Genomic DNA, 21600 nt, shown 5'->3' on the forward strand with positions numbered 1-21600 from the left:
GACTTCAGGAGGAAGCAGGGGTCCCACACACCCATCACCATCAGTGATACGGCAGTGGAAAGAGTAAAAAGCACCAAATTCCTAGGGGTGCACATGTCAGATGACCTAAGCTGGGCCAAAACACACCTCCAGCCTTGTAAAGAGAACCCAACAACATCTCCACTTCCTCCAGAGACTATGCAGAGCAAACCTCCCCTCTCACATCCTCATGACCTTCTACAGAGCCATGATCAAAAGCATACTGACTAGCAACATCACAGTCTGGTATAGAAACTGCTCATACACAGATCGCAAAGCATTAGAAAAGGTTGTAAACCAGGCCAGGAAAATCATAGGATCAAACCCCCAGTCCTTACAGGACCATTACTCTTGCAGATGTTATGGTAGGGTCGTGAAACTGATAAAAGGACTAGTATCATCCTGCACATGGACTGTTCCACCTCCTGTCTTCAGGGAAGTGATACAGACACATCGCTATAGAAAGTACAGTTTTGTACCTACCATAAATGTAGATGTTCGAGTGTAGACACTGCTGCAGTCATTACACTTGGGTTATCCTGTCATCAGGCGGTTCCCCAGCTGGCCTGAGTTCCAAAGTCCTGGTCCGGTGTCGGTTGCTGTCACCTCCTCCCTGACATCAGTGCGTCAGGGGTATATAAGATGCAGCCGACACCATTTTCTTCAGTTTTTCTTGCCCCAGATATCAGGTGCCCCCAAGTAGGTAGGAAATTCAAATTGCTAATAAAACATACATAAGAAATGCAAACAACGTACTTTCAGCTACCAGCAAATACTCCCCATAGGTAGTGAAAGGTAGAGGAACTAGGTACGTACTAGCCAATAAGAGGGGAAGGAGGTAGGGTAACCTGGACTGCAGCAGTGTCTACACTCAAGCATCTACATTTATGGTAGGTACAAAACTGTACTATGTTCATCGTGTGACACTGCTGTAGTCATTACACTTGGGTAGAATCCCAAAGCTGAGGTAGGGTGGTTGGTTCTATAAGGCTTTAGGGGTGGCTATAAGGCCCTGCAGCACTGCAGAGGTGAAGCCAGCTCTGGATTTAGAGTATAGAGGCAGATGGTAATGCTTTGTGAAGTTATGCACAGAACTCCATGTTGCTGCTTCCAAAATATCCTTGGTAGATACTCCTCTGAGGTAGGCAGTTGAAGTGGCTGTTGCCCTGGTGGAGTGAGATCTAATGCTGTTAGGCACAGGTTTTCCGTGGTGCATATAGCAGAAACGTATGCAATGTCCTATCCATTTGGAAATAGTCTGTTTTGAAATAGCTTTTCCCTGTGCTGCTGCAGCATTTGCTACCAATAACTGCTCAGATTTTCTGAAAGCTTTGGTTTTGTCCAAGTAGAAGAGTAACCACCTGTGAATGTCCAATGAATGCAGTAGTCTTTCCCCTTTATTCTGTGGTTTTGGATAAAAAGTTGGCAAGTGAATGGTTTGGCTTAGAGACACACTTGAAACCACCTTAAGCATAAAAGTAAGGTTAGTTCTTAAGGACACCCTGTCCTGGTGGAAAATGAGGAAAGGTTCCACTGCCATTAGTGCCTGTAATTCTGAAACTCTTTGTGCAGAAGTTATTGTCAGGAGCAGAGTAGTTTTCCAAGAGATGTATTTTAATTCTGCTGTGCTAGCTGGTTCAAAAGGAGGTAAAGTTAATTTTTCCAAAACAAAGTTGTGGTCCCAAGTTGGAGTAGGTGCCCTACGGGGCGGTCTTATGTTTTTAGCCCCTCTGAGGTACTGTTTTAGCAAAGGATTAGAGAAAATTGGTGGATCCGTGTTGTAATGTTCAGAGATGGCAGAGGCATGAATCTTGATGGATGAAAAGGAGAGGCCTTTGTCCAGCATCTCAGTGAAATATTGTAGTATCTGAGGAATGTTTGGGACAAGAGGATCAAGGCTGTGAGCCTGGTTCCAGGCACAGAATCTCTTCCATTTATCCGAGTAGGCTTTCCTGGTACTAGGCCTTCTGGCCTCCAGAATGACATCCATAACTGCTTTGGAGAGAGGCATTGCTTGCGTGGCTAGGTAATCTTGCATGCAGCTAGGTTTAGTGTCTTTAGCTGGCTGTGGAGTATCTGATTGTTGTGCTGAGAGAGCAGATGTGGTATATGAGGCAAAATCCAGGGTGGTCCTTGTGCTAAGTTTTTTAAGGTTGGGAACCAGTGCTGGCGTGGCCAGTCTGGTGCAATCGGGATCATTTTTGTCTCTTCTTGCCTGGCTTTTATGAGTACCTTTGGAAGAAGAGGCAGTGGTGTGAAAGCATATACTTGTAGGTTTGTCCAGCTGAATGAGAGGGCATCCACTTTCCATGCTTGCGGATGGTAACTCCTTGTGCAGAATTTCTTTAGCTGGCAGTTCATTGGGGAGGCAAACAGATCTATGTCCGGGCTCCACCATTTCTTTGTTATCATTCTGAATATTTGAGGATTCAATTCCCATTTGTGGGGATCCATGATATTTCTGCTTAAGTCGTCTGCCAGTGTGTTTTTCTCTCCTGGCAGGAATTGTGCTTGTAGATGAACTTGATAGTTTATAGCTGTGTTCCACAAGGTCATGGCTTGTCTGCAGAGGGGGTAAGAGTGAGTGTCCCCTTGCTTGTTTATGTACCACATAACTGTGGTGTTGTCTGTCTTTAGTAGTAGTTGTCCTGGATGTAACAGGTCCTTGAAAGCTATAAGGGCATTTTGTACAGCTAGCATCTCTTTTTGATTGATGTGAAGATGCCTTTGTTCTGCGGGCCACTTGCCCTGAATACATTTTCCTGCCATGTGTGCTCCCCAGGCGTAATCCGATGCATCTGTTTTCAGTGTTTGCCTGGCTGTGGGTAGAGTAAAAGGCTGTCCCTTGTTGAGGTGACAAGCTTGAGCCCACCATTGAAATTCCTGCTGAAGGCAAGATATTAGTGGTATAACTGTTTCCAAACTTTGACAGTGTTGAGACCATACACTCTTTAGGTACCATTGTAGTTTCCTCATATGCAGTCTGGCATGTGGAATTAGTAGTATGCAAGATGCCATGAAGCCCAAGGCCTGCAGAATTTTTCTTGCAGGGAGTTGGGTCTTTGTTGCCATCAATTGAAAGTATTGCGTCAGTTGTCCTTGCTTGTCTGGCGTGAGAAAAGCCATCTGGGCCGTTGTGTTCAAGCTGGCACCCAGGAGTATTATCTCTTGTGAGGGCACTAGTTTTGATTTCTTTTCATTTACTGTGTACCCCAGGCAACTTAATAACTTTTTTACAAACGCCAGATGATTTAGAAGAATGTCCTTGCTCTCTGCTTGAATCAGGCACTCGTCCAGGTACGGGTAAATTTGAATTCCTTTCTGTCCGCAAAACGCAATTACTGGTGCCAGACACTTTGTGAAGACCCTGGGCACAGTAGATAATCCAAAGGGCAGTGCAGAGAATTGATAGTGTATTGGACCAGCTATGAATCTGAGGTATCATCTGCAGTTTTGTCTGATAGGGACATGCAGGTATGCCTCCTTGAGGTCCAAAGTCACGAGCCAAGCTTGCTTGCCCAGCATGGGAAGAAGCTGCTGTAATGTCAACATTTTGAATTTCAGAACATCCAGGTAAGTGTTTAGTGAAGAAAGATCCAGAATGGGCCTCCAGGCTTTGTCTTTTCTGGGAACCAGAAAGAGTCTTGAGTAAAATCCTTGCCCTTGTTCTTGTGGTGGTACCTTTTGAATAGCTCCCATGTTCATGAGTGCCATAATTTGTTTTTGGGCTTCTGCCCATTGATTTAGTGGCAGATTTGGCATTCCTTTTAACCTTGGCAGAGTGTGAAAGTGGAACCTGTAACCTTATATTGAGAACCCATTTGTCTTGGGTGATCATATGCCAATTGTGATAGAAAAGTGCCAGTTTTCCTCCTAAAGGGGCTGCCAAGAGTGAGTTGTTTGGCAGCTGGAGTGTGAAGTCATTAGGGCTGCTTTTTATATGGTTGGTGCCTGTCTTCCCCTTCTTTCTGGCCTGATGCACCCATTGTCGAGGCCTGTAAGGACCTTGTGATTGACCTATACCTCTTGGCCGTCTGTATCTGCCCCTTTGAGGTCTGTCCGTAACTGGAAAAGACCAATTCTTTGTTGGCCAGTTTCTACTAAATCGAGGAGGCTGAACCTGTAAGAAATCCTTCACTGTTTGCATAGATTTTGCCTTATCCTCCATTTTCTTTAATACCTCTTCTGCTTTAACTCCAAATAAAACATCCTGCTGTAAAGGTGCATCCAGTAATTTAGCTTTAACATGATCTGGTAACGTATGTTCTTTTAACCATGCATGTCTTCTAATGACAGAGCCTGTAACTGCTGCTCTGCATGAGGCCTCTAAAGAATCAAAACCAAATTGCAAAGTATGCTTTCCCACTTGTTCAGCGGCATGCAATAAATCCTGCATTTCTTTAAAATTAGGAGGATCTGTATCTGGAAGCATTTTTTGTTTCAACTGAGACATCAAAAATTGCTGATATTTTAGCATGTGAAACTGGCAATTTAAGGCTCTCATTGCTAAAGTTGCAGACATATATACTTTCTTTCCCCATCTGTCTAGTGCTCTGGAATCTCTGTCAGAGGAAACTGGGTTCTTTGCTGATGAGGCCTTAACCCCTTTGGGTCCCTGAGAAATAGTTTCAGGATCAGCAACAGGGCTTTTATACAGAAATTTGTGTGAGTCAGGGACTCTGTAATATCTGTCAGGTTTAACTGGAGCTGGAGGTTAGGAATCAGGATTTAAGCTGGATTCAGTGTACACATCATCCACAATATCTAGCACTGGCGGAATAGCCAGGGGTCTGTGTTGAGGTAATAATAGTAAGTCCCTACGCCTTTTCTTGGATTCTGAGTAATCCTGGCCTTCCCAATGGAAATGCTCCCTCATGGTATGTAAGGTTTCCCCAAAGGAGTAGTCCTCAGGCGGAGAGGCTGATGGAATAGATTCCTCAGCATCAGAATCCTCATAAGGGGGAAAAGAATATCCCAGGTCTGAGGATGAATCTGAGGAAATGGACCCCTGGTCGGATGAATCATAATCTGCATCCTGTCTAGGCCTTTTATCAGGTGGGGGATGGGAACCCCTGATCAGAGTGATTAGGTCTTCGGCCATTTTGAGCATTTGTTTCTTAGGCATGGAGGCCTGTCCTGGAGAATGCTGTACTTGTTTTTTAGTTTTTAAAGGAGGCTTAGACTTAGAAGAGGGTTTAATGCTTAGCTGAGTAGGTGTGAAGACACCCTCTGAAGCTGCGGGTAGCTCAGGTACTCTGGATCCCTCAGCAGGATCGGTTTCGGTCTGCTGAAAAGCTAGTGCATCCGAAGGCCCAGCCATCTCCATGTGGGAGTCGGAGGCGGCCTGCGGTTTTGCAGAAGCGGTCGTCAGGGGCTGCAAAAACCGGAGAACTGGTGACTGGCCTAGAAGAGGCTTCGTCGTCAGTTTTAGGCCTCGGATGCCTGTCCTTGTCTTTGTGCTTTTTATGAATACCAGTCGTTGGAAGTTCCGACGGCATGGTATAATTAAATTTTCTGCCAAAGTAATGTCGGGCAAAATCAAGCCGATGTTTAATAGTGCGCTTATTAAACCTAGCACAAAACCGACAACCAGTAACGTCGTGGTCTGGGCCTAGGCATGGGATACAATAAGAATGGAAATTCTTATAAGGTATTTGCTTCCCACAAGAAATACAGTTATTAACTTTTACTGACATCGGTCTGAGGCAAGAAAAAGTTTCCCCAGCGGGGTACTTAGCTTTGTAGAAGACTTCGGTTCTGGATTCGGAATGAAAATCTCAGGAGTAGGCCAACCGGCACCTGCGAACTGCTTTTGCTTCGGGCACCGCGCGGCAAGAAAGACTGAAGAAAATGGCATCGGCTGCATCTTATATACCCCTGTCGCACTGACATCAGGGAGGAGGCAACAGCAACCGACGCCGGACCAAGACTTTGGAACTCAGGCTGGCTGGGGAACCACCTGACGGCAGGATAACCGCCTGATGGCAGGATAACCCAAGTGTAATGACTGCAGCAGTGTCACACGAACATCATCAAGATTCAAGAATAGTTTCTTTCCATAAGTGGTCAAACTGTTGAACAACTAACCTTAACAATGTCAACACTCCCTCAATTTGTGAGGACATCATACGTGCAATACGACTACCTTTACTGTCATAGAATTAAATTATTCTATTTATCTAAGTTATGCAGTCCGAACTAAATTATTACTTGCCCATGTACGGGAACTGGGAATTATGCTATGCTGATATCCTAGCTTAAAAATGGTGGTGGGTAAGTTATATATTTATATCTGTACTGTCTAGAATTTCTTCCATTATATGCTTCTTTCACCCTCTTGTGAAAACTGTTTTCAATGCACACAAGCCTGAAGCAATGACATTTCATCCAGTGATACATTCCATTTGTTGATCTGAATGACAGTAAAGTTTACTTTGACTTTGAGTGTTGAGTTGTAGAATGCTGTCCATTATCAGTAAATATACTGACACATAAAATCATTTTGTGGCAAAAAGCTTTATTGTTCCAGAACAGTATTGACAGCTACTGAGATTACACAAAGACAAATGAAATATGGCAAACTGCAAAGACTAACTTAAGAACATGAAGCAAAGCACAGGCCAACTTAGGTGGCACCTTCTAGGATATTCTTTCTGATCATAATTCACACACTCTAAACTGACAGATGTATAATACAATCATAATGTAGTACCTGCTCGGATTATTACATTTTATAATGTTTTCATAACTATGAGCAGATTTTCATGATCTCACCTGTAGTTTTTCTTTACACAAATAACACTACATTCATTACAGAACTTGTAATAAAAGCAAGGGCAAAATACAGTAGCAGACTGTCTATGTTTCTAACTGCTTCGCCTAGGTAAGCAATGATCCCTAATATTTCTTTCTTTATAAAAAAGGCTGATTTGTGTTTCTCCTTAACCAGACTTGCAGTGGCGTGTCTCATGGAACATAAACATAATTTCTGGCCCAGCTTGCACAGAAATAATTCTCATAGAACCCAAGACAATTTTCTAGCTTGCTTATAAGTAATGTATGAAATAATTCTGACACTTTTATTTTTAATATTTCTTCCTCCTAACAGTTCCCTATTTTTAATTCATCAGATCAGTTTGTTCCCTGCCTCTCATAGTAATGAAGCTTTAATAGTGTTTTCAAGCTTGAGAGTAACATTTAACTATTTAAGAAGGTGGGTACTGTATGTTTGCCCTAAAGCTGTATCAGATAACCATCTGATTATTTTATCCTCAGATTTGCACCAGGAAATAACATATTAGGATAGATATAATGTGCAGGAAAATTAACACTAAGAAATACACCTGCTGACCTGAGTGTTTGAATGGTAGCCTCACTCTCTGTATATTCAACCTGATCTCCAGAGGTTAGGTGAGGGATTTTACAAGGCTACAGGCTGGAATTCATAGCAATTTGGCCAATTATGGGCATGCATTTGGTCCCTTGGGAACAGATGCAGCTGGTAGTGGAAATGCAGGAGCAGCTGATCACCTGTGAGGCTATGGACAAAGTTGCAGGGCTCTGTACTAGCTCTATTGCCAAAGAATGGCCCCTGGAGTGCCATCCCAGAACTTTTGAGGCTGAACATATTCTTGAGAGTAACCAAATTCAGGATGCGTATCCTAAAATTCCTTCTTCAGCTACTGACATCACCATCATCGACCCTCTTTTTCCCATTTTCTACATGAAGTCGGGGTGTTGTGTCAACTGTCGCTATACTCCTGCCTTCTTAGACATGCATGCTTGACTGTCACAGATCTTCTCTCACACAATCCATCTACCTCTTTGCTGGATACCCTTGTTTCTTCTTACTTTCTTCCTGTCTGTCCCAAATCTTCTTCACCAGATTGTCTTCTGCACGTGCCTGAACCACTGTAATCTGTTCTCTTTGATCTTTTCTCCAGTTAGAGCTACTTTGGTTTCTGCTGTTATGTCCTCATTTCTTCGTCTGTCCCACAGTGTGCATCCTACCAACCATCTGAGGCACTTAATTTTCATCACCTCTAGCTTTCTCATGTGCTCTGCCTTTATTGCCCATGTTTCAGAGCCATACAGAACTACTGGTTGCATCACTGTTTGTACACCTTACTTTTTAGTTTCTTTGCATTCGTCTGTCGTACACTACACCTGATACTCTATGCCAGTTGGCTGTAGCCCTGCTGATTCTAGCTTTGACCTTTTCATTCAGACTTCCCTTCTCCTGAAACACCTCTCCCAGATACTTGAAGCTATTAACCTGTTCAGCCACCTTTCTTTCTAGTTCAGTTCTCAGCTTCTTCTGATTTCCTCAATTTGCTACCACTACTACTGTCTTAATTGTACTTAGTATCATCCCATGCACCTTCAGTTTTGCATTCCATTCCCCTATCCTTTGCTGAAGTTCTTTCTCAGAGTCTGCCTGTAATGCCACATTGTCTGCATACAGCAACTTTGCTGATCTGTCCCCTCAGACCTGTTTGCTAATGTAGTCCATCACAAATAGCAGTGGGCTCAGAGCTGAACCCTGGTGCACACCCACTCCCACTGGGAACCCCACTCTGAGACTGAGCACTTTTCATACTTGAGTCATTGGGTCCTTGTGCATAGCCTGCACTAATTCTACTAATGTTTCTGGGACTTTGAACCACCACAGTACTGCCCAAATCAGCTTTCTTGAGACCTTGTCATATGCTTTCTCCAAGTCTAGGAATGCCCAGCTGGATTCTTTCTTCATATCTAGCTTCTTTTCAGTTAACTGACTGTTTCACTGGGGATGACTTTGCAATCACTGATTCTACCCCAGTGTCCTTTCCTTGCTCAGAGGAAGTCCACCTGAATTGCATTGTGGCCACTCTTGTAAGTGACTTTGTCTGTCTCTTCTGAGCCATGTGTTGACTACTACCAAGCCATCTGACAGACAGAAGTCTAGAATGGCCTTTCCTTCTTTATTCCTGTTGCCCCACCCATGAGGACCCAGGCAGTCCTCATTTCCTGTTCTGTCTGTTGAAATATGTGCATTCAAATCACCCATTATCAACACCAATTCCTGTTGTCCTGCTTTAATCTAGTAGGTCCTGCAATTGCTGTATGAATCCACTCTTCTCTTCACTATCACAGCCCTGCTGTGGGGGCATAGGCTGAGTTTATGAATAATGTTCTATCATTAGACTGGAGCCATATTGGCATGAGTCTGTCATCTGTTCTTATGACTTCTCTCACTGCCTTCTGAAGCCTTTCCCTTAGCTAGTCCTCCTCCTGAGCAGTAGACTCTGTATCCCACCCCAAGTGTCTTTGTTACATTGTCATTCCATCTTGTTTCTTGGATATATATATAATGTCAAGCCTTCTTCTCCGTACTAGATGCATCTTATCAGTGAACCTACATTAAGTTTAGCAATTCTAAGTTCATGTTTAGCAGGTTGATTGATTTGTGTGGCACACCTAGTAGATGCCCAAAGTGGTTGATCTATACAACTCTTCCTCCTATAGGTCACCATGTAGAGTCTGTGCTGTTGCCCACAGCTCCATTTATTCCTCAGTTTGAGATGGAAACACTCAGCATGTTTTTGGAGGTGTAAGAAACCCACAGAGACACATGAAGAACATGCAAACTCCTAACAGGCATTGGCCAGAGGTCAGGTTTGAACATTGTACCTTCTGCATGGGAGGCAAAGACCTTAACCATTATGCCAACTGGTCTCTGCTATTGACATGAGGGGAGCTTATTAGTTACCCTGTCTAAAGGTCAACTCCCTGAAAATCCAAATTCACAGAGACAGTGGACCATAGTTAAGGTTCAGGATGGGTAAGTCTCTTCACTTAAGCCTGGCAATGGCACCATGGTTGTTCAGCATATGCCTGGTACAGCCTTTGTGGGGTAGGAGGTGCATAGCCAAACAGTAAACCTACTCTCCCTTGAGATGAGCAAGCCAGCATTTAAGCCACCCATTTCTTTCTTGCCATCGGCAGCCATAGTGTCAGTGCAAGCACTGAGGCCATTAAGGGGCTCATTGTCACAGCCCTTGCTGCAGATGTATCCCTCTGTGCCAGCTACACAATGGTTCTCATCCAGAAACAATTACCTACCCATGAAATTGAGCCTATCAACACTTCACAGCACCAGGACTGAGGATATGAAGGCCTTCAGTGGAAATGCAGAAGGGTGTCTGAGCCAGAGTGTACCTCAGCCTCTTCTTCCCCAAGTAGTTTCCCTCCAAGGGGGGGTCCATAACAAGGTGTGTAAGAGTAGATACATCAATTCCACATGGGAGTCTTCCAAGCCAGATACCAATGATGAAGGCAAAACAGATTAGCAAGGTTCTCTCCCGATGATCCCAGGTTTAGGGAAATTCTTTAAATGATGCAGGAGAAATGGAGTTAACCATTTCTCTTCTTCCCAGTTCTTCAGCAAACTTACGAAGCTGAGCAAGATCCTCTAAACTCCAAAGGACTGAAAATACTGGATGCAAAACCATATGTAGTGCAATGTCATTGTGGCAGCTGTGGATAACCTCAAAGGCCTGCAGTGAGTGTCATGGATCATTTTAGAAAGAAATTGTGTCTTTCACCTTCATTTTTGAGGGTGTTTATCTACCAGGTACAAATGTTTTTTAATTCCAGTGCACCATACTGGATGAGATGCCTAAACTCTGAAGAAGGTGTTGGATGCAGAAGTCAGAAAGAGGCTAACCATTCAGACATCTACTGTCTCTGTATTGTGTAACTTTGCTATTAACCTAACTCGGCTAGTGTGGCAGGTGTGGGAGTTGTGGTTTGCCATCATGCTTGGCTTTGCCTACCTGACTTCTGAAGACTTGCAGGACAACATTCCTTAATGTCTCACTTAATGGTTTCAGACTGTTTGGTCCCCAAGTTAATGAAAATATGGAGAAAAGCAAGAAAGAGGATAAGACTGCAGCTGCAATTAGCATTAGTTTATGGCTCCCCAACATTTCTTTTCCAGGACACAGAAGTCCATATTAGCTATGGTTCAAGCATTGTCAACAGCAACAGAATCAGCAGCCAATAAAGAATTGTTGTGGTTCCCGTGGTGGTTTTCATGGGAGTCATTAACCGAATGTCAAGTATTCCTGCCAGAATCAGTGTTTCCACAGCCCCCAGGCTGGAGGAAGCAGCAGCAAACTCCTTGGAGCCTTTCCAGACTGTTATACTCTGAAGACAGTCAGGGGCTGCCCATCTATACATCTAGCAGTGTGGAAGATCTTCAGTCATGACAGATGGATATTGGACATATCCAGAGGCTATAGAATTATATTGATTGCTTATAGCCACTTTCTGTCCACTTTCTAATGCATCATCCCATCAAACAAGGAGAGCATTAAATGAGGTTTCAACCCTCCTTCTAAAGAGAGACATCTGGGAGTTCCCACTGGAATAGAGAGGATCCATAACTTACTCCAGATTGTTTTAGTATCAAAAAAAAAAAGAAAACATGAACCACAGGCCATATGGTGGGGGCATTTCGAAAGGCAGACTATTCAAACTGAGTATTCACAGACACAGGCCAGACACATGTAAATGTCTTGGAAATGAGAGTAGTTCTCACTCTGTAGGCATTTTAGGACCCACTTCTTTGATGGCTGGCTGCTGTACAGTATGACACATCAGCAAGTTAGGGGAGACTTATTCTGATCCCTGTGTTGAGAGGCAGTGAGATTGAGGGAATAAAACTTGGTCCTCTAATTGCTTTTTGCTGTTTCATTTGTGACACTGACTATGGTGAAGAGGGGGACCACACTTTTTAGTGCATGATTTTTTTGTTTTTTTATAAGAGCAGAACATACAGAATTATGGTCAGGTCGCCGATCATAACCTACTTAATATGGGCTTGACACAAGGATGCCAAGAAATTCAACTCTTGGCATCTATGGTGAGAAAACATAACTGAAAGTTTTAATTGGAGACCCGATCATAATTCTTTTTAGCACATGGAGCATCATCTGCTCCATGAACTACTGGTTACTGAAAAAAAAAGAATAAAAAAACTCATTTTGCTGGCTTTTATAGCTGTAAAGACTTAGCCACTTAGTGAGTGTTGTCAGAAAGGTGGTGTAACACAGTGCCTTACATTTACACTTACCTTGCCATGCCTCTAAACTGTCCAGATTTTCACAGAATGTCCAAATTTTTGCCTCATTTCTTTGGTCTGTTTCTCATGAAGTCTATGGTTTTCAAACATGTAACAGAGGATTGAAGTCACTAAATAGTGACATACAGTTGAATTTCAGAGTTCATATCCTTCAGAGAAAATGCAGGCAAACATACATTCTGTTATTCTAGCTACTTTCTAAGTTTGTAAAAGGAAAGGACACCTTGTCAGAATGGACAGCAGGCAGAACCAATTCTTTTTATTCTAGAGTTATTATTTGCTGGTCCGTACTGGCAGATTGTACAGTGTAATGCTAGACCCATCTTTAATAACTTAACAGTGAGTACTTAATATTTACGTTTGGGTATTGCACCACTGTAGCACTTAACATATTTGTCTTTTTCTGAATATCAGAGCATAATCATCACACTCCATGCACTACAACATAATAATGAGACTCCATTGATTAAACTCACTACAGAAATCATTTCAAAGATCACCATACTTGCACTGAAAACTGTTGTTTGTACTTTGCCAAGGTACTGTTGGGTACTATGACTGGGGTATCAAACATATGAGGTGACGTTACAACCATTCACTTGCCATGGAATGCCCCCTCCCATATAAAGACTGTATTTTTAGAGTTATGACACAGCACTGCTTTGTCTGCCATTTGATTCTACCATCATAGTTACTGTAAACAAATGAGGTAAGATAGTACTACAAAAATACAAAACAGTCTCATACAAAAGTGTATAACCCTAAATGTAGGTATTTTGAACAAAGGTAGAAGTGCTAGCTTTTTACTCATGGTGCTCTTCTTCTACTTGGTGTTTATTTTCTTTGTATGCAAAATTCCAGTCCCCTAAATGTAGCATATTTGGTTAAGATGCACTGGTGCATTTTTTCAAGCTTGTATAAATGAATTGTTTTTATTCACTTTTTGTCATTTTTCTCCACAAACTGACATGATACATTAGTGAACTGGGGTACCAAGTCTTCCCCATACCTGGCATACTGGCAGCACGAATAATAAGGTAGTGTGGCAGGTTTCATCTACCTGAATGGTTTATTAGCAAACGGTGCTTTAACAAATATATTCTTTTACTAGCAAGCACACTTAACTGCTCACTGACTATGAGGTATGAACTGCTACTTTTTTGTTTTTACAGATGTTGTCACAATCCCTCCAACATCCGCCCCAGTGTCTGGTAAGATTGCTTTACATTTATTTGCATTTTGCATCTCCAACTTAGTTAAATCTTTAATGAGATCAACACAGGAGTTTGTTTGTTTTCTGTAAATGTTCAACTGCTCCATGAGTTCAGCAAATTTAACTGCAGTTATTTTTGTAGTGTTTCGTTAGTATGGTATGAATAGCATAGCAAGCAGGACTGAAAAAAGTACATCTAGGTTGTTTTTGTTATATCACTGCATTCCAGCGGTAGTGGTGCTGCGGTAGCATTGTCACCTCACAGCAAGACGTTGTCGCGTTTGATTCACAGCTAGAGCATCTTCTGTGTGGAAGCATGCGTGAATGGGCGTGCCTTCGTTGAGGGTTGTGCATCAGGGCTGGTAACTCGGCACGTAAAAATCCACTACCAAACATTAGCGGACTGGAGTTCTGCTGTGGCGACCCCTAACAGGGATAAGCCGAAAGACACAACAATTCCAGCCTTGTTTCTTCACTGGGCAGACATCTCAACTGTCCCTATTTTGGATGAATATTCCTGCATAGTATGTATATGTTTTTGGAGGCATGTCCCTATTTTCAAGTTTGATTTACCACTGCACAGGATGTCACTGTGCTCCTATTTTCAGGTTTGAGTTACCCCATGCACAGGATGTCCCTATGTACCTATTTTTAGTTCTGATTTACCCTGCATAGGATGTCCCTATATCTCTATTTTCAGGCTTGAGTTACCCCTGCACAGGATATCCCCATGTCCCTATTTTCAGGCCTGATTTACCTCTGCAGAGGATGTCCATATGCCCATATTTTTAGGCCAGATTTACAACTGCACAGGATGTCCTTATGTCCTAATTTTTAGGTTTGATATATCCTTGCAGAGTATGTCCATATGCCCCTATTTTCAGGCCTGATTTACCCCTGCACAGGATGCCCTTATGCCCCTATTTGCAGGCCTGATTTACCCCTGCACAGGATGTCCCTATTTCCTCATTTTCATGTTTGATTTACCCCTACACAGGATGTCCCTTTTTTCAGCCTTGATTTACCTCTGCACACTATGTCCCTATTTTCAGGCCTGATTTACCCCTGCACAAGATGTCCCTATGTCCTCATTTTCAGGTTTGATTTTCCCCTGCAGAGGATATCCCTATTTTCATGGTCGATTTACTACTGCACACTATGCCCCTATGTCCCTATTTTCAGGTCTGATTTTTCTCTGCACAGTATGTCCCTATGTCCCCATTTTCAGGTTTGATTTATCCCTGCACAGTATGTCCCTATGCCCTTATTTTCAGGCCTGATTTCCCCATGCAGAGGATGCCCCTATGTCCCTATTTTCAGGCCTGATTTACCCCTGCACAGGATGTCCCTATGTCCTCATTTTCAGGTTTGATTTACCCCTGCACAGGATGTCGCTATTTTCAGGCTCGATTTACCCCCGCAAACTATGTCCCTATACTCCTATTTTCAGGCCTGATTTACCCCATGCACAGGATGTCCCTATGTCCTTATTTTCAGGTTTGGTTTACTCCTGCACAGGATGTCCCTATTTTCAGGTGTGATTTACCCCTGCACACTACGCCCCTATGTCCCTATTTTCAGCCTGATTTACCCTTTCATACAGTCTTCTAAAAATCTCTCATCATGAGTGATATCTGAAGCTGTCTAGTACTCAGAAAACCACACAGCATAATCAGCTTACTAGCTACAACTATAACTTAAAAAAAGAGGACACACATTTTACACCTCCCTTTTTCTGAAGCAAAAATAAATGACCTTTTGTGGTAGAATTTTGCAATACAGGTAATTAAAGTCTGCAGATTTTACACTGTGTCTTTGATTATGTGATTATAATTAACTCCCAAATCTCACTTGCCCAAGCTTACCTTCTTCCTAACCTATTCTACAGCTCTCACATCTTAACTAACTTACAGTACTCACTACTTTCCAAACTCGAAACCACCTACAACACAGTAGCTAGATTTGTAGCTAATCATCTTCTAAACTCACACCACTGTCATGCCCTCCAAACACTCAGCTGGCTAGAGTTTCCTAACCAGCTCTTATTTACTCATCTTCTCATCATCCATTCTGTCTTAAACATGCTGTCCTCCTGCCCTAACACATCCTCTCATTTCTCCTTCTATAACCCCCCTCGATCCCTCAGAAGCTCAGACCAATGCCTCTTACAGATTCACAAACCTAAAAATCCATTAGGCAAAATCTTTACAGCTACTTTCCTGCTCTTTCATGGTACAAGCTACCTTTGTCCCTCAGAATCATTACCCAAGTCCATGAATTCAAGAAAACTCTTAAAAATTACCTAAGTAGCCCCTGTATTTGTCACTACTATCACCCTACTTGAATCCCTTCCCTCTCTCCTCCACTACCCTCTCCTCTCAACTCAGGTTCCTTCCTACTCCTCCCTTCCTCTAAATATCTTTTCTTTGCTAATCCCAACAAAAAGACAACGATAGTCATCTACTTCTCTCTGAGCTCCTTCACCTCTTCACTTATGGAAACATGCTGTATACCACATGCAACTGCTTTATAATTCATACCTTCACAGTCCATTGCTTATAAAACTCAATGCCTTCAAATGTATAGTTGTCCATGGAGAATAATTCTAACTGCATTCTTTTTTTCCTTTTCTGCCCACCTTTGTCACTACCCACATCAATACTTACTACTTTTGTCCTATTGTTTCCTTTGCAGATTTCTCATACTTATACTATAATGGACATTTGCTGGAATACTTTATTATATATATTTTTATTGCATTCTACTTTATTACTGTAATTTTTATTGCTTATTTTACTGTGGAATTTTTCTCCCCAGGCTTCCACTGAAAAAGGGCACTAGCTCAGTCGGACTATCCCGGTCAACAAATGTCAGATAAATAAATAAATACATGTGCTTATATTTTTCCATCGTTGTTGTCACTCTATTTTTAACTGTGTTTGAGTAAGCAGGAAGAGTTGTGTTATTTGGTAGTCATATTTTATACTACTTTGATGTCTAGATTTTTGGATGGATGTACCTGTTTTAAGTGTCTACAGGTTGAGAGGTATGTCTCTTGTTTGTGAACCTGGCCAGAGAGTGCTTAAGATATGTGTAATACAAAGAACTTGCAGTGTTGATAATACATTCCAGCAGGGTGAAAAATACAAAATCTTCTGCTGAAACTACCTTCAGTGAACATCGGGCAGTTTTTTTAATGTGCAACAAGACAAGGTCTCTGCACCCTCACACACACGCTGAACTTAATATGCAAATTCCAAGGTTTCAAAATCACACAACAGTGGAGAAAGAGTCAAACCACACTGTCATTGAAGTTATCTCCGACAAAGAGCATTCGAGCATTTTACTTTTGCCAAATCTAACTTTGCCAATTTGACATGCTCCTGAAATGCCATACACTGCTGTATCATTTAATTAATGCCAAACATCAGTGAATGGAGAAGTTTTTCCTAATTAGTCTGTGGTTTGGTTAGAGTTCACTATATGCCTGCACACAAGAGCACAGCTGCTGGATTAAGCCATGGAGCTGGGTGTGGCATATTTAGCTCATTAATTCTCTTCTTCCTGCTCAGTACAGTTGCAAACACTGGAAACTTCATGCTGGGATCAGAAAAGTGGGAATGTTATTTATATATTTATTTATTTGACATTTGTTAACCGGGTTAGTCCAACTGGGCAGCAGCCCTTTTCAGTGAAGACCCAAGGAGAAAAGCTCCAAAAAAAAATTAAAATGACAGATAATTACAAGTGGTTGAGTCATAACCAAACACAAAATAGATTAACAATTATAAAAAGATAGTTTGGAGAAGAAGACAACCTGCTAGAAAATGTTCAGTGGATAATCAACATAGTAGAAAACAAAAGTTATATGCAAAGAGATAATCCCAATGCACAGTCATTATCCTGGACTTTTTGCTGGAGGTTGAGATTAAAAACTAGCCATGTGTATAGTAAAGAGAAAGAAGCAGAAATGGGTAAGGAAAAAAGGTAGATGAGGGAGTATTCAGGGTGTATAGGAGGAGGAGAAGGTAAGACTAAGTTGGGTAATTGCATAGGCATGTCCATGATTTGCGAAGGTAATCCTGAAGAGCTCTTTTAAAAGAGTTAGGGTTAGGGATAGCTGTAACACAAAGTGGTAGTTTATTCCATTATTATGTTTAACATATAGGAATATACAAACAATACTAAGCAAGCAGTCACAAGGATCAGAAGTTACCTGGCCATATACAACTTTAAGCAGACACACTTAAAAGGCCGTGCCTCCTTTTTCAAACACTTAATAGACCTTACCACCCAAATCAAGCAGGGATGTACATGATTTTCCAGGTTCATGTTCCAAGCCAAGATCTCCAAATGTGGGGCTGATGGGGATACTTTCTTTGGCAAGGCATGTGGAGGGAGTATTTGGCACTTGGAGACAATTTTATTTAATCTAAAGAGAGACAGACATCTAAGCATGCTATTTTAATTTAAACTACCATCTGAGTACACTATTTAGAAGAAGGACAACCTCTTTGATGGGAAGGGATGGAGAAAGGGACAGAAAAGTGTAAGTCCATCTCAGATAACAGCCCTGGGTCTCTTTTTTACCTTATTAGATGTGGGATTTTTTACCAACATCTGTAGGACATGTTTTCATATGAGAAGTGAAGGACCTAACTGACAGAAGACTTGAACTATGAACAAATGAGACATGATTGCTAGGAAAACATACTTTTTGATTACAGCTGCTCGAAAATGCAATTTATTTTCATATTGCCTTTACACATTAAAAAAATAAAATACTCTGCTGGGAAGGGAAAGCATCCTACAATGCCATTACCCTCCCATACTGCAAAATGTGTATATGTACATACACTAACTCTACTGTCGCACAATAGTGGGGAGTAAGAAACCCCCTGAAATAGTGCACAGCAGTCTCACACAAACAGTAAACTTGACAAGTTGCTATCATGCAGTTACATTCTGATCAATTGGTCATTAAGGAAGTGCAAGCTAACCTGAGAGGCATGCACAGTGAATTACATGTACATTTTAGTAAACTACAGTCACAGTGAATTACATGTACATTTTAGTAAGTTACAATCACAGTGGATTACATGTACATTTTAGTAAGCTACAGTCAATCTGGATTACATGTACATTTTAGTAAACTACAGTCACAGTGGATTACATGTACATTGTAGTAAGCTACAGTCACAGTGGATTACATGTACATTTTAGTAAGTTACAATCACAGTGGATTACATGTACATTTTAGTAAGCTACAGTCACACTGGATTACATGTACATTTTAGTAAATTACAGTCACAGTGGATTACATGTACATTTTAGTAAGCTACAGTAAGTGGAATGCATTTATATTTTATTAAGGTACAGTCACAGTGGATTGTATGTACATTTTAGTACGCTACAATCCCAGTGGATTACATGTACATTTTAGTAAGCTAAGAAGCAATGGGAACAATGGTTTATGCAGGTGGTCTGGTTTGTATGTGTAATCACTCAATAAGAAAAGAAAAGAAATGTCTTAGAAAGGCTAGTCCATATGTGAAAAGAGTAATCCACCTTCTTATGCTGTTAGTGAGCCATTTCATTTAAAACATCTTGGCAGGGCCGGCCGGGGAGGCAGGTTCAATTGGCTGCTGGCTTATTCTGTGCCAGTTGTAAGGTGTTACTTGCTACATGCCTGCCTCCACCGTTACATAATAATTTTGTTGTCCCCACTAGTACTAGCTTAGTTTCCAGGCTATATGTTTCCAAAATCAGTTTGCTGCCCTCTCCCCTAACACATCTAAGGATCAGTTTATTTCTTCTTGTGCCTTTTATTAACAACACTATATAAGCATGCTAATACTTCCACAATCATAAGACAAAAGATCTATTCCTGTATTGTTCCTCGATAATTTCCTTCTACGACTTTTTCTTTCGTCCAGTCACTTGTTGATCATTGCTGTGGCTGTGACATATATCTGCTGTAAAAATGTTCAGCTTTCTATCTGAATGGATGTACTTGTGCACAGCAAGTACGTCTTTGTGGGAGATGCAGTCTCTGTGGCATGTGAATTTGGTGTCTGCCTTTTATAGGTGGCACTCATGATTTTTAGGAGACTTTTAACTTTCATTTCTGAATATGAAACAGGTAACACTTAGTTCTTATTCTAGATATTACTGATGATTACTTATCAACAGTAAACTATCGCAGGTGGATGTCCACCCTTCTAGTGTGACTTCTAGAGCTTTTTCAGATGTCCCCAAAGCAGAGTTGAACTTGTGCCATAGTCCCAGCTGTCATCTTGTCACATATCTAAAAAGGGCAACAGCAGCAGCTCAAACCTTTTCTTTCCCAATTCTTTTTGCTGCAAGAAATGATTACTTGTCTGTCTGTCAATCCTTTCCAACTGATTTCTGAAGAATAATAGGCAATAAGTTTGGGTGAAGTCTTTGAATAGGAGATTTGCTGTATAATTGGAAGATTTGCCAATTTACCATTTGGAAATTTGGATTATGCATTAATTTAGTTTTTTGAGGTCTTTGACATCCCTGGAAAAATGTACAAGTAATCGTGCCTCAGGAAGATAGATTCTGTGTAAAGATTTCCATCTGCAGTATCTCTTATGCCTGGATGAGAACCACTAAATTTCCTCGAGTGAACACTACACAACTTTTAAGAAAAAATTTTCTTTTGTTCAGACCAAAATTTACAGGCCCTCTTGGAGCACAAGAAACTTGAGTCTTTAATGGAGAGGGATCTACTTGCTCCAAGGGAGAACTCTAAAATAGCATCTGATATAATACAAAGCCTCTGAAAGAGGCACAAAAACATTGTAAGCCTAAACAACCAAATAAAATGGTTGTAAAGTAGTTACTGGGTAGGGAACATTACATCTTAGTGACCCTAACTGTCCAGATGATACCTAAGGACACTGGACCCAGAAAGGATTTTATTCGTCTGCCCCTGATCCTTTGTCCTGTTTCAGCTTAGTCCACAGTTGTTCTGACCCATTTGGAGGCAGACAGTGAAATTTCTTCACGTGCTTCTTCTTTGTGCTTTTGAGTCGGCCTTAGCTGAAATGTACTAGACACCCATTCCAGATGGTATTTTCCATTCATATTCTACATGTATCCATTCTTTGTATTTTTGTTCCTGCCAGCAAAAATGCTTGTTAGCTGCACTACAAAAGCCAAAAGATGCAGTCTTCTTTTTTTGAGTCAGAGCTGGATCCAGCACTAGGTGACCAAGGCAGTTACCTAGGACCCATTGGCTTGGGGGGTCATGAGTCAGGGAGGGGGACGCACTGGCCAACAAACTTATATTTTGTCTTTTAGAACACACTCTTGCTTGCATTACATTTCTTCTTTAAGGACGCATGCAGAGTGTGCCATTACTAGCATCTGTGAGTGCATCTTTAGTACAATGCAAACACATTTAAATTGGAACAGAGTGGAGCATACAATTTTTGAAATGAGCAGCAGGATTTTCTGGATGGGGTTAGTGGAGAACTAAGAAGCAAACGTGAAGCAGCATGGATTTTCTGGTGTCTCTGTGTATCTGTGTCTGTAAAATGTCCTAGTTATGGGTGACTTAACCAGGAGCAAACCCTGTACTTTAGTTACAGGAGACAAGAGCCTGAATCCTCTATACAAAATACCAGACTATTAGTTTTAATGCATTTTCAAGGAATTGTGAGCTTCAGTGCATTTTCAAGGAACTGTGAGCCTCAAGGGAAGAGAAGTTTACTGCTGTTCATGACAAGTCTGTTTACAATGTGCAACTGTTTTTTTAAGCAAATGGTCATTACTGTTTGTGATAGAGGATTTGAAAGCAGCGTTAATAGCACAACAGGTAGTATACTTGTTTTTGATACAGAACTCCATGGGTTCTATTCCCACACAATGTAGATGGATTGTTGATACTGTGTTGTACTTTAAAGGTGGGGTGGGTTGCTGCAGTCCTAAGTGTGCCCTCCTTTGGATGAGATGCCTTGTAATTATGAACCTGTTGTCAGTTTAGAATTCATTCCATATTGCAATATTAGCAGCTTACCAATTTTTTTTAATGTAATAGTAATGTTGGTAATTTATTCTTCAAGGGCAGCAGACATTGACTTTGGAGATGAAATACTGAAATATATGTTGTTTGCTAATAGCAACCTCTTCATTATTTACAGATCTCTTTAATGTGGAATTATTGAGATGATGTTTACTTCTACAGAGATTGTGCATATTGACTAACTGGTAG

The 21600-nt window shown here is 41.4% G+C and overlaps 1 protein-coding gene across 2 annotated transcripts in view; it reads left to right on the forward strand.

Moving 5' to 3' along the window:
- Positions 1–21600, forward strand: part of MCAM (melanoma cell adhesion molecule) — a 508421-nt gene that overhangs the window by 416787 nt on the left and 70034 nt on the right. For both annotated transcript variants that reach the window (XM_044081049.1, XM_044081050.1), the window contains exon 13: positions 13318–13356. In XM_044081049.1, coding sequence (XP_043936984.1) covers positions 13318–13356 — 39 coding nt within the window. The remainder of the gene's footprint in view (positions 1–13317; positions 13357–21600) is intronic.

The sequence above is a fragment of the Protopterus annectens genome, chromosome 8.part0 (assembly GCF_019279795.1).
Source record: "Protopterus annectens isolate FY-2018-M chromosome 8.part0, PAN1.0, whole genome shotgun sequence".
Taxonomy (NCBI): Eukaryota; Metazoa; Chordata; order Ceratodontiformes; family Protopteridae; genus Protopterus; species Protopterus annectens.